General features: G+C 37.5%; 1 protein-coding gene across 1 annotated transcript; it reads left to right on the forward strand.

Moving 5' to 3' along the window:
• Nucleotides 1–544: 544 nt before the first annotated feature.
• On the forward strand, nucleotides 545–9,995 carry LOC121415402 (gonadotropin-releasing hormone II receptor-like). The gene is made up of 3 exons (XM_041608601.1): nucleotides 545–562; nucleotides 2,036–2,300; nucleotides 9,310–9,995. Exons 1-3 carry the CDS (start codon nucleotides 545–547, stop codon nucleotides 9,816–9,818), a joined length of 792 nt encoding a protein of 263 aa, XP_041464535.1. The 3' UTR covers nucleotides 9,819–9,995.
• Nucleotides 9,996–15,157: the final 5,162 nt, after the last annotated feature.

The raw sequence follows: 15,157 nt of genomic DNA on the forward strand, positions 1-15,157 counted from the left end.
ATGCGTAATATTCACCTCGTCTACTTATATTCTTATTTACATCTAAATTGTATTAACCACAAATAAAATGAAAGTTCCAGCTTAATTTCTTTATTGATCATGTAAAGAACAATTAATATATTTTTTTTACGGATCCAAATTCACAGCTTTTTTCAGTTAGAATTTAGCCTATTCATCCACACACGTTGCTTAGTAAAAACATCTTTAATACGGCGAAACATTTTACTAAAACAAGTGTAATTGTGTGTACTTTGTTTTCAAATATATATTACATTTTTGGTTCTTTATCGGAAGATGAGTGAAAGACAAAACCCCAAATGATCGAATTGCATCTATCCTATCAATTAATGTACCCATATTCGCTACAATATTGTTTTCTATTGTAATGGAATCCCCATTTTTATCAAAGTTATCATAGTTCCATCACACTTCCACATTTCTTGGAAGAACTCTCGATTGAATATTCCAGTCGTATTATGGGAACTACTCGCTGGTTCACCTTTTCTTCAGGGGGAAAAATGAATAGAATGAACTTTCAGCGAGGATGAAGTTGCGTTGGCACGTAAGATTGACACCGTCGTGAAATTATTACCTCTAATTGTCTGAAACTCTACGCCCAAATTTGTGACCCGACCTGGCCGAGAAATCGCGCCAAATTGAGGCGGACATTGATTTCCATTTGACATCGATTTTCTGCCCCTATCTTTCTCCACCTCTCAAACTATTTCTTGACGAAAATCGACAGTTTCGGGAGGAGAAATGATTCTAAATGCCCGCGACCTGTCCAGTGGAAATGTCTCACTTTCGTCTTAACCGTCATAACGTTTCAACACGAGGAGATCCATTATTGAATTTTGATTTTATTTCAGGCTTAAAAGGGGATGGCATGTGCCCCGGAGGACGTCATACAACCGACTTTAGATCTTTGATGTTTTGATTCAATACTTGTTGGCCTAGCTAATGAAAGACATTTATAAATAAATATTTTTTTTATTAATTTGTTGATGGCTCGCAAATAAACGATTTGACCGATAATTTTGGGCCGGGAGCAGTGTAAAGTTTTTGGGGTGACATAATATGGGTTCTTCATATACCTTTTCAGTTTTTTTTATAATGATGGGGATAATGATGATGATGATGATAGTAGTAGTAGTAGTAATAATAATAGCATTATAATAATGGCAATGTCATTATTAAAAAGGAAACAATAACATTTGGAAAGAAAGATTAAGAATGAAAAAAGTAACAGAGTAGAAAACATGGGAGCTCGTCTTCCGTTGTCTTATTTGTATAAGAATTTCTCAAACATCTTAACATGGATTTACGAGTACAGGAGTGGTAGGTGGGCAAGGGTGTGAGTGTGCGTATGTGTGTGTGAGGGTGTGGGTGAGTGATGGTGTGTGGGTGTGTGTGTGTGTGTGTATTTATGTATGGGTGTACTGTATCAATACATTACCTTAGTATTACTCAATATCCTCCCCCCTGTATTCGTCGCCCTTTCTCCCTGTTCTCTCCCTCTTGCTATTTTAAGTTTCCCCTTACATTCACACCCATAGACACACCTTCAAACACACCCACGCGCACAACCCACAAAATACACATACACACACATCATCCCACACACCCTTACATGCATACATGGGGAGCAAGAGGAAAAGAGAAAACAATACCAGTATACATACATACATACTACTACTTATAATAATTATAATCATAATTATGTTCAATTTGTAAAGCGCGGCTACTATAATTGCATATATGTACTCTACTTTGCTTGATACTTGGTATCATATTGTTACCCCGGCTGTAGATGAGCCGCCGTATAGGCGCTACAGCAATCTGGGTACCCATTCACCTTACCTGGGTCGAGTGCAGCACAAGTTTTGTAAATTTCTTGCTAAAGGAAAACACGCCATGGCTGGGATTCGAACCCACGTCCCACTGATTGAAAGACGAGAGTCGTAACCACTAGATCACGACGCCCATTATGTTATATATATGTGTTTCATTTCCAATTTTTCGCGGTGTCTAACAGTCTCAAAAAACCTTTGCCATTTGTCTCATTTTTTTTTACCACTCCCTCATTTTCTCTATCCAGCTAGTGGTGCACGAGCTCAAGTCGCCGGCATTCGACCCGATGTTCTACCAGTGTGTCGACTACGGCTTCAGGGACAAGTATTTCAAACTTTGGTGGCTTTACCATATCTTCGTCACTCTCATGATGTACGTGGTTCCCTTGGCAACCATATTCGCTTGTTATTCGGCAATCGTCTGCAAGATATGCAGGAGAACCAATGGTTGTAAGTTTTTGATATATTTCTAATCTATTAAAAAATATGTTATTAGTATTCATTCGATATGGATCTAGTATTACATTCTTGTTTCGTTTCATTTTTCATCTTTTGGCTAAACAGATGAAAAATACAATGAAAAAAAATTATAATTATTACGATCGCCGTCATAACTTTTCAAATATATTATTATCACTGTCAATGTTATATTATTATCATCATTATTGTATGCATTGCTTATATTACTTTTACTGTCATCATCATACTCATCATCGCCACCATCATCACTATTACCATCGTCATCATCATCATGGTCATTATCATCATCATCATCATATACATGCGAACAATGAAAGTGTAAGCCCTACAAGGAGAAGTTGTACACACACGCTCATCGGGAGTAGACAACTTCGATAGATGAGACTAATGCACAAAGTGTAGTCTTTGTCGATTTTTGTTTTGTATTTCTGTTTTTATATAATCTGTTTATTCTCTTACATGATACATGTATATACATGTATTCTTTATCAAAAAATATCTCCACTTTCCCCCGAGGGGAGGTTTCATTTTGTTGACCCCATAATAATCAGAATAGAACTGCAAATAACTGTATTAATGTCACAACGGTGGAACCAGCTAAGCTCGCTGTTCCTTCAAAATGCAAGCTTCGTTTTTCCATAGCCTCGGGCCTTTTCGGCTACCGATAGTGATACAATAGGATTACAACATACTGTAATGTACGAAATATGCAGCACATCACATAATGCATGTTTGTCATAGTCAATCATGTGCGATACACAACATCCTTTTCTTCATTATGGTATCGGATTCCCCAGGATAACCAACGATAAAATTGCTCTCAAGAAAGTCGATGCATCTTGCACTAAGAAAATGAAGCAAGATCCAAAGAATGTTGACTCTTTTTTGGTGCAATCCTTAGGTGTAAAATTCTTCCCGCGCAAATGACGATCTCAAGAGTGCAACACTATATAGGTGACTCCTTTTATGAATTACCTGTCATGCGGGTCTATCATGTACAGTATATACCTCCTCGGGTGGCTGTTCCAGTTCGTTCTAATCAGGCTACGTATCTAATCCCATCAGGAATATTTAACGGAGTCGTTTACACGCCAGCCAAAAATTCGGAGGAAACTAATTTGACATGGTTAGGGGGTTAGTGCCAACTTATAAATCGAATGGAATACACCTCCACGTTCTCGGCGGGCTAAAACGAAGCCAATGCCCGAGGATTCCACAGAGGAAGTGGTGATTTAGGAACGAGCTTTACTGGTTGCTGACAAGGAGGCAATGGTTCTTGTCATCCTCGATTATAAAGAGACATGGACTGTTTATCCATTCAGACAGGAAAATACCTCACTCTATATGATAGTACGTGTCGACACCGTGTACTATTTTCACAATCACCTTGTACTTTTCATAAAGTTTACTTTGAGCCAAGAGGCAGTTGCGTTTTGCTCCGGTTCAAATGTGAAGAAAAGGTACTAGAACTTGGAACATTAGATCTTCTTATAGTTTCCATTTAACTGTGGAGTAAACTTCAAACTAACGTTGTTCGGCACATATCTTGTTTAGAATGCCACAAGCAATAACTACAAAAGTTACGATGGCTCTATTCAGCATTCCATTGAATATTCATATCGCAGTGTTTTAAGCGCCCATCAAATGTTATTTGACCATTCATTGCAAACTAAAACATGTAAAAGGAGACCGCAGTTCTCAGATTAACCCACTCGGATATTACGGATGTTACTTCCTTTCATATTTCCTCCTTTCGGGTTTCAGTTATATTCAGATTCAGTTATTTTCCTCAGATCCAGCTGGCACAAAAAGGGTAAAGGTTGTACTTACTAAGTGTTGAAATTTCAATTTGGGTGGCAAATTTGTTACAAAATGCTTGAATGTATCCGTTTCATTTCTTTTGACTAAAAGTGCAAGGGAATTGTATGAGAAATGTTTCGCAGGATAAGTTTGATTTCGCCCTTTCCCCTTGACACAGCGTGAAAACAAGCATTTCTGCGCAGACAGAATTCTGCGAGCTTTACAAAAATGGACAGTGCTCACTCAAGTGTAACATTCTGTCGAAAATTGTACTTTTATTGGATAGATGAGACCCAAACCCAAGATTATATGTGAAAAAAATACCCACATGCTGTATATTTTTAAATTCCCAGGGCTTTTTCAAAGTGTAAACTTTTTTTATACGAACTGTAGAGGGCGTCCTCCTAACCCACCCCACTAGACTTTGTTCCGCCTTATAATATCTTACGTAATTTCTTGGGAAATTGTTATTACAAATTGAATTTTGCCAAATCATTAGATGTTGTATAATATGTTTCATAATCCTCGAGAAGTATTCATAATATTCTGTGGCGATGAAATCTATCACTGTCATGCCTTTCGAGACGAAAAATTGGTTGGATAAACTACGAGCAGGAGATTAAATATTACAATGTTTGTCGCCATGGCAATTTTGCAAGGTGAAAGATTCACTGCATGTTTAAAAAAATACTGCAAGGTTCATATAGTAAACAGCGTTGTATAAAATCTTAAACAGCGTTTTTATTGTGTAGGTTCTTGAACATTTTAACAGACCGAACACGTTCAAGATAGTGATTCAATCGTTGATGAATACTACAGGAGGACATTTAATTTAGTGTCAAACTATTGGCAACGGTTACCATGGTTGTAGTCGGCTAATGTCCCTTTTAAAAATCTTATTGAACCATAATATTGAGACGGCTTTTGTTCGGTATAATCAAGTGTCATCCATCTGCGGTCGTATTGCGGCACAATAAAGGTGACAATTTTCAAGAGGGTCACTTGACTGCTTTTTAGACATTTTCGTTCTCATTTGAGAACACTTTTTAGGTCAAAAAAAATTGTAACAGCATTGATTTTGCTCATGAACGAATGGCCTGTCCGTGCTCTGTTATCGTACTTTGAATATAAAAAGGGACAGTTGAATTGAGGGGGAAAATAGCAAACTTGCATATCCCTGTGATAAAATGAAAAACGTATAAACCTGGAAAGTTGGACAAAGACAGAAGGAATATAACAAGTATTTGTTTGAAATCTTAACTCGGCATTCCATGTTTCAAAGAGCCTCTTCAAACATCATCATGAATCATCATTGTGATGATGATTGCGATTCGTCTTTCGAATCATAGGACCTTTCACACTCTCACTTAAAAACTGTGTGGTTTCACACGTGCTAAACATTCGTCATTAGCCTTGTTTTTCACTGGAATCATCATTTAAACTACAATTTCTTTCAACGTGTGAAAGGACGGAAGAATCATCGATCTATAAAGCCTCATTCAAAACTGCATGACATGTCGATAAAAAATGAAATTACGCTTGAAAGGTTAGAATGGCTAACAGCTGGATGATGAATTTTCGATCTGTCTCGGAGAAACACAAAACTATTATACCAATCAAGCTGACAAATTGCTGGACTATAAAAAAATAGATGGCAGTGACTCTATCATTTAATTTAGCCGCGTTTCCCCTCGCCCAAGGCGGGATAAGAGATGGGCAACGTGGACGATAATTCTGTCTGATACCATTCCTCTCTCAACAAACGTTAACTAGGTTGGCCGTATTTACAGAGCCTAAATGCTTCATTACGGACTGGCTGCGAGCAATGGTTCTCTGTTGCAGCATAAATACGTTATATTACCAGAAGGGTGTCGTAAGAGATGCGCATATCAATCGCCATATCCAATACGAATCCGCTGCGTTGTGATAATAATAATAAAAAAAACGGAAACAATGAATATCAGTACCTCTACCCCGTCTCCTTCTTTTCGCTACATTTACTAAATTAGATGTCAATACGTTTGTTATGTATCACAACAAGAGACCTTATCTTTACTACATTAACATGAACATTGCAAAGACCCCCCAGTTCCATTAGTGTAGCATCGCGAGAATTCTCCCAAGATTCCTCCCATCTCTCGCGCAAACAAAGGTCGACAAAAAGTGGATGTGGGTTAATAATATTTTATCCCTTTCGGTGGTTCTCATCGGGGCAATCAATATGATAACGCATTATGACAGATTCGTCTAAAATAAAACCCTGGAAATGAAGAAGTTAAATCAAGACATGATTGATTGCATTTAAAAGAGTCCAAATTAACCTGGGGCTATGCTTGGTTTCTTTGATTGCACGTTCACCAGCGTACTGCGTCAGGCTGGCGGAAATTGAGAGAACGCCCGACACTCGATCACCTTTTCTTTCTATTTTCAGAATGTCTTGATGTCATCCTTTAAAGATATGATATGGTATTCACCTTATTACTTTATCTATTCGCAGAGGGTTATAAGTGAAATCTAGCGGAAACATGGCAAAATAAAGATCAGTATTTCCATATAATTGACTGGTTTAGGTTTCGAGTCGTTGGTGCTGAAGCTGCCCCTTAGGCCATTCTTTTTTTCTGAAAAAACGCTAATAATGTTTCATTTTTGTATTTATTCCATTCCTTCTTGGTGTCTCATCGTCTCAAAGACATAAAACTAAGTAAAACAAACATTGATGAACTGTTTGGTAAAAAAATCAAAAGGTCAGTATAATATTTGAATAAATGTTTTATTAGAAATATGCGATGGAAAAGCAGTTTAATAACTGCAGTGGCTACCCTGGGTAAATAAAACCTTACTTTAACACGTTTAATGTTTCAACATCGCCCGTTTCACACTGTCTGTGTTTTCTTTCATATTTTGACAATGAAAAAAATACATTCTTTTCATTTACAAGACAATTTGGGACTTCAAAATGGACTGTTTTTATCCTCTTGGATGTTGAATCAAAGATCTTACAAGAAACGCTCTAGGCGTGGTTAAGTTGTTCGAGTAGTAAAATCGATGTATACCTGTCTTGCGTCAGACGTACAGCGTGTTCTATTGATTTATGCTTACTGGACAATACTCCCGTGCGAGGAAAAAAAAACTTGACACCTCACAAATCTCCAATTTAAGGAAAAAGAATATGTTTTTTTCTTTCAATCTTTATTGGTCAAAAAATAAATCACAGTACAAATCAAACAAATCAACAGGCTATTTACATGATTAAACAGAGCAGCACTTACGTACATTTAGGTATATACTTGTCAAGACAGATGCATAAAACAAATCAGATATCAAATCTCCACTTTTTAAAATGTACAGGTAATTTACCATTTTTCTTCGCCAGCACATATTCAAATGAATATGTAATTAACGCAATACAATTATAAGGCTGGAAAGAGTATTTTCTACCAAACAATTTGATACCATATTTAAGTGGTATGTCTTTACGTTTCTATATTCAGTTGGTATTGTTTACAGTGATTTAAATTTTGATTTGCGCCGAACTGACATGACCGCAATGAATGGATCAAGGTGACAATGATGTCATAATCATACAGTACTTAGTAAACATAATGTTTCTAAATCCCTTTTAATGAAAATAACTTGAGAATCGATATTAAAGAGTGTAAACTATTGAAAATGTGTTATGAAATTGATTTTAATGCAACCCTTGTGATGGCGCCTTCGGCATCATGTCTTTCAGTATTGGCGACCTCATCATCACATACTTTTAAAATTCCTTTTCAGTATTATGTATATAATTTTAGTGTTATGGAATTGAATGATTGAACGAAAAACATTTTCATGTGGAGCTATAATGTGGACTATTGGTTCTGGGTCGTGAGTTGGTTCGAATTCCAGCCATTGAAATAAAGTGATCCGTGTTGCACGCAACCTAGGTGAGGCGAGACGTGAAAGTAAATGGTCAGCGAGCGACGCGGTCAAAAATTTTGCGCGCCAGATTTATCGTGAAAATGTCGAGGGGAGCTGAATCAGCCCCCAGTCTCATTAGGGTTAAGTCCAAGAAATATTGTGCGCTGTCGAATAGGCCTTCAAACAATCGGCGTCTGACAAAGCAATCCTTATCAGTTTGTATGATAAGTTATATTTTCCTATATCATTTTTATAATTTGTGACTTTTTTATTTTTATTCATTCACTGTCTCATCTTGTTTTGATATTTTTACAACTGGAATCTTCATTATCCTTCCTAACGTGTTTCTTTCATTACATAACTATTCAAGTTATCTGATAAGAAGCGATTATGAAGAATTTCTTGGTATTACTTAGTTTAAGGCATATTTAATTAATTTTCTCCGATTTTTTTTTATTGTTACATGAAATCAATTATTAGCGATTCTAGGACTAATATGCATTTACGTAACTGAACCGTGTATAATCGGGCATCGCAGAGTTGGGTTCAAAAGTCGCATAAGACTCCGTCGCTAATTTCCCTTGCAATGTGGGCCAATTAAAAACATTTTTAAAACAAAAGATTGTAAACGATAAGTTTTAGTCCGCGGGGCTGAAAATGCTATGAGTTAACTTCAGTGTGATGTTGTTGTTGTTATGATGTTCTTAAGCAACCCAACACACCTGCCTATCTCAAAGCCGACCTTCCTAAAAGTCTGAATATGGATGTGATATAATGATTACAAGGAGAATTATACACACAACATTCGTGAATAAATATCGATTGCTGTATTGATAGACATTCACACAGATTCCTGTGTTCAAGGTCATAATGATAATGATACATTCAAACTAACCAAACCGATCAGTAACGCCATTAGCTTCGATCGGTCTCGGGCCTTTTTACATGTATGTTGGTATGCCTGGTATATATGGTGTTGTTTATTTGTGATGGTGATAGTTGCTAAGGTGGCATAATAATCCATTTATCTTTTTCTATCTCATTTTATTCATCCTTCTGAATCCTAATTCGATTTTGCTATCTAGCCTCTATTCCCTGTTTCCATCATCAAACAGGTGGATTCATCCGTAACATAAACAAATAGGCTGACATAATTTACAAACATAATTATATATAAGCCATTTTTTTACTTCCCTATAAGAAATGTATTTAATGAATAATTCATCAGCATTTGTTTTTCTTCTTCTGATTTTTATTTGTTTATTTCTTCATGCAGTATTGAGCTGGAGTAAGAAACCTAGGAAGACCACGCTACGCATGGCGGGAAATGACGGCATACCTCGTGCACGTATGCGCGCATTTCGTCTCACCGCCGCCATCGTCGGAGGTTTCGTCATCTGCTGGTCACCTTACTACATCGTCTCGACGTGGTACCACGTCGACCATGGCTGGCAAGACGAGTCCGACGCACCGGATCCTCCTTGGTTGTTCGATGTCCTCATCGCCCTCGGGTACCTAAACACGTGCGTCGACCCCGTCCTCTATGGCATCTTCACCACCAAGCTAGCCCGTGACGTCAGACACTGCTGGCGCTCTCCCAAGCCGGTCGCTAGAGGGAGGCAGAGGTTGACGAGTCGACGGTCGACCTCATCTTCGAACAACAATCCAATGACGGCGGGGTCTTCGGTTCGACTTGGAATGACTACGGTTAATGTGGTCAGTGAGGAGAGGCAGGCGGTGCACTTTAACATTCCAGACGAATATGAGAGAACGGTTATGTCTTAAAGAGGGTTGGGGTAATTGGTTTTGCCTGGGCCATTTTATGGAAGACAAAAAGTGATTCGGTTTACGTAGGATATCTGTTTTACTTCCGGAATCAGAGTGCCCCGATCTTGTTTGAAGAAATAGGAAATGATCTGAACGTTGTCGCCATTCTTTTTTGCAGCGCGACCAACCAAATTTAGGAGATCAATTTTAAAGTCCTTGAAAGCTTTCCATGAAAGAAGTAGTCAGATATATTCGTAGGCTCTAAAATTTTTGAAGTTAATTGGCTGCTGCCAAATTCGTGAGCGAACAATCATCGACAAGATGCTCCACAAAACACTCCCAATGTCGATAGTTTGCAAATGTGGAAGGAAATGGGCAGGGCATCTGCTTCACTGATCTATTTTTATGTTATAAATAGTGCAGTGTAAGTACTCAACGTGTAGTATGTACGCAGTGAATCATTGATAATGGAATGAATGGTGCTGTACCGCATTCACAACAATCATTTCGTATAGGCCTATGCCTGTTTTTGTATTTGATGATTTTTTTTCGTTTCATCACCATAACCACTGACCACAAACACAACCGATATTATTTGAGAGAGTTCTGTTTTGCGAGGTCCCCTTTTAGCGTTTTACTGTAAAGTTATTTAAGTCCAAATCACTCACGTGAAAACTGGTCTTGCTAATACATTTTGTTAGGTTATTTGGATTGGAAAAGTTATTTCACGATACCCTTTGTGAGTAAACTATGAGGAAACTTTCATGTAATGCCCACTGATCTGAATATTCAGTATAATGCCCCCGAGTACATGTAGGGTATATCGACGTAGATGGCGCCAGACTTCATCGCAATACAGATGATGTTAACTGACGCAAACGCTGGTTCTTATTCAATTCCTTGGGTTCTCATCATTTAATGACATTTATCAATTTTATATTATTTAGTTCGAATGGAAAAGTGCGACTATTGTGTCTGACATTCATTTTCAAATGACAGAATCTTCTACTTCCTCATTTTCCTTCTTCTGGTTTATTCTTTTGGGTTTTTACTTGTTCTTATCTTTCATTCATCATCTTCTTTCATTTTTTCCTTTCTTTATTCCTTCCTTCCTTCACTTCTTTCTTTATTCATTTATTTTTCTTCTTGTTCTCGTCCTTCTTTTCATTCTTCTTCTTCTACTTCTCCTCGTCCTCGTTGCATTTATTTGCATTTGAGGGAACTAAGGACATGACTTACTATCCACTATCACTTATAGGCACTACCATGACTGTTAACAGATTAATTTTCATCATCGTTAATTCATCCATACCGGCCATGGTTGTTCGATATAGGGTAGGAGAGAAATTGCTTAATACTTTAACTTCCGCATTTCATTTGCAAATTTTCAGCAAAATAAAACCAAGATACGCTCCGTTATTTGTCACATATGCGAACAATAAAAAGAAACCGTCTTCGTGGAAATTTTTTTGTTGTTTTCGTCGTAATCCTTGCCTTTTTGTTGATGAAAACAAAACAAAATATAAGTATTCCCTTAAAACCGACCCCCCCCCCCATCCTCGCCTTTTCTTAATACCAAGCTCTAAAAAAAAAAAATCCGGCCCTGATATCTAAAAGAAAAAACTAAAAAAATCCCTACTAAAACTAACGGGCTTTGAAGCCCCTTCCTTAGACCAAGACGACAGTTTACTATACGCGTCAACCCGACAGATGGCGTGAATGCAAACTCCTACGAGGTGACTGAAATCAAGACATTATTGAAAATCTGTTTTACCCAAAGGGAAGGGGGCAGGAACCTGCAGATACTCCAATCAGCTTGATTCGCATGCATGACGATTTCATGAGATTTTTCAATCGCCTTTGGGGGGGAAGGGGGTGAGCAACCCTGTCTCATAGGCTGCTGTACAAATTTCCAAAATTCGGAGGGGGGGGGCAAGTCCACCGGCCCCCGGATCCCCGCAATGATATTGTTGAGTAAAGTAGATGATTCTAAAAGGGTACGACAAATTATACTAGGACTAAAACTCGAGCGGATTGTTGAAGGGAACAGTAAAGTTTCCTTGCTTTACACCTCTATAAATTCAAGGGTCTATAAACTTTTTTTCAAGGGTGGGAAAGCCTTTTGGGCCAAAAAGGGGACTCTCCCTCCGCATCCATGGTCGGATATGCCATGTGGGGGTATAAAGTTATTTCCATCCATGGACAACATTCGCACCTCTTGTCAAAATAAAATACATGCCAAAACGGAAAAGGGTAATTCATTGGAAATAAATTGTTGATATCGTCAGACCACAAAACACTAAATTACATGACATTTCGGAACCTGCCCACCTTTTTTCATCATTTGTTTTTGTTTTGTATGCGTGTGTGAGGGGGTGGGGGCAAAATCGGGATTTAGAGAAGTGAACTTTGTGACTAATGTACTTTCATATGGGGGTGGATTGTTGTTATTATTTTATATGTTTTGTTGTTGATTCATGTTTGAGAGTTTTTTTTTATTTATTCATTGCTTAATTCATTTATTCTTTATTCAAATCGGGATTTAGAGAAGTGAACTTTTTGACTAATGTACTTTCATATGAGAGTGGATTGTTGTTATTATTTTATATGTTTTGTTGTTGATTCATGTTTGAGTGTGTTTTTTATTTATTTATTCATTACTTAATTCATTTATTCTTTATTCAAATAAATAAGGGCATTGGGTTGCCATTTGCCCGAAGGATAATAACACTGTGTAATGTGGTATAGATATATACCACCCAATGCGGAAAGTCTCAGCTCAGAACTATCCTTGTTAAGACCCGCCACTGTCGTGGCAGTCACATCGATGAATGTTTCGATGCGACCTCGAGTATACGTTCACTACTTTATCATGTTTAATAATCACTCTAAATTCAACACTATTTATTCTAAATCTTTTCTTTTAGTCGGTCTCTGTTGACATGTGCATTCTTAGCTGATTGATGAATAGAATTTCACAAATTTTAGCACAATCTTGTTTACATTGTTTTTATTTATGTATTTACTTTTTGAAACCAAGATATAAATCGGTTTCCTATCTAACCAAAGCGACATTGCATAGGGAATTTGGATTTTTCAACCAAATAGTCGGTCGGGTCATATGTTAACCAACTTTAGGGTTGGTTAAAGATATCTGCGAGTGTTATACGTCATGATCTAACTTGATTTAGCATGTTTATTGTGATAGTGTGTGATAAACGCTATTGGCATCAGGCACGTTTGAACAATAAACCGTCTTGGTAAAGATTCAACCTAAGGACTTGCGCATACAGGAAAACACATTTTGACCTTCACTGAAGGAAATCTTTAAATCCTTTCTCCTTTTGAGATGAAACCCATGGAAAATCACAAAATGATCTAATCGGAAATATGTTGCACTTTCCTTCGAGGCTGAGTGCCTGGTTATTCGATATAGAACACGATTAAGGAAGTTATTGAAACTCGACTCGGACTATCTGGGGCCTGGGCCAGAGGAATGTTTTAAGAAGACGTTAAATGGATGCTCCGGGTTGAAAATATCTATATCTAAATAGAATTCACAGAGCAAAATGATGAAAATTTCACCAAAGTTTGATAACAAATTTCGTAGTAATTGAATTTCAAAGTTTAGTTATACACTGTGAAAACAGTAATATATATATGCACGTCGTCATGAAGATTCATTAGATGGGCTAATAAAGTCACACCCCCACATTCTACATACATATACAAACACGCACACACATTAGTATGCCTGTCGTTATGTCGGTAAATGTTTGCAACGTAGGATAAAAGATCGCCGTTTTTAATGTTGATTATGTGTCTTAATCTGATTTACTCAAAGTGGTAAGTGTGGTAGCCGGGTATCGAACCCAAGACTTTCATTTGATTATTCAGGCGACTTAAACCACTCGACCACGACGCCTCCACTTGTTTCAACCAACAGGTCTCACACGCCAAGTCACAAGAGGCCAAACAAAATACTCATTCCGCCCATTTCACCCCAAAGGCTTAAGATTTAATAAAATTGACAAATTTGAAAAGATTATGCATTATGATTGCACTGGCAATCTATTCACTGATTCTAGAAAGAGAGTCATTGAAAATGAGCGAGTCTTTGTCATGAGATGTCTCCAATCATGTCGATTTAATTGCAAAAATGAAGCAAATAACATTACCCTTAGGTGGTCACATTTTTAATTCCTGTCTGTTGATAATTATTACTGCCCCTAATTGGCTGTTTTACATGAACTAGATGTGACATATTCACCAACTGTATCTGATGTTTTTTTAGTTCTAACAGATGTGTATCATTAAGATTTGATTATTTAATTTCGGGGGAGACATTTAACGTCACCATCCGAAGGACGTGACCAGGGTTCGACGATCGAACCTCTGCAACTGCAATTTGAAACTTCCTCAAAGGCGCACGTACGTCGCGACGCGTCGTGACGCCAAGTTAGTTCAGAACCAATCGCCTTGACGCGTTATAGTTCATGGGCTCGCGGAACGAGAAAAGAACTATCGCCACCCGGACAGCAATAACGGACAGGGCAACTACGCCAAGGGGTCCGTTGCAGAAAGAGTTGCGTTTAAACGCAAGTCAAAAAATCAATCGCAAGTCCCAAATGCGCGCTGTTGATTGGTTGAAAATGAAGGTTCGCATTATTTTTAGAGTTGCGATTGATTGCAACTTTTTCTGCAACGGGCCCCGGCCAGGACTGGCTACAAGACAGACTTTGACACTTCACCTACAGTCACATTTGGTGGACTACGCAATACAACCATTTTTTGCAAAAGTTTGACTTATTGAACAATGAACAAATCAATTTTACCTGCTTAAAATATAAAAGAGCTACCATACCGAATACGTTGAACTCTCTCACTTGGACAATCCTATACATTTTATTGACCCATCATTCACATTCAGGAGGGAATTCACCTTGACGTGAACGTTTGCTTAAAGGCCAAGTCCCCCCAGGAAATATTGATTTTAATCAATAGGGATAAATTAAACAAGCATAACACTGAAAATTTCATAAAATTATGATGTAAAATAACAAAGTTACGACAATTTCAAGTTTTGCTTTTTTTTTTTACGAAAAAGGTATTATGCACATCTCAGCTACATGCAAATGAGACAGTCGATGATGTCACCAACTCACTATTTCTTTTTTTTTTTATTGTTTGAATTATACAACATTTCAATTTTCCATATTTGACAATATTTAGGACCAACTTGGCTGAACCATAAGATTTTGATGATATTTTCAGTGCTATGCTCGTTGGATTTTTCTCTTTTTATTTACATCATCTTTCTGTAGGGGTGACCTTATCATTGAAATAAAAACAGACTA

Source organism: Lytechinus variegatus, chromosome 5 (genome assembly GCF_018143015.1).
Source record: "Lytechinus variegatus isolate NC3 chromosome 5, Lvar_3.0, whole genome shotgun sequence".
Taxonomy (NCBI): Eukaryota; Metazoa; Echinodermata; class Echinoidea; order Temnopleuroida; family Toxopneustidae; genus Lytechinus; species Lytechinus variegatus.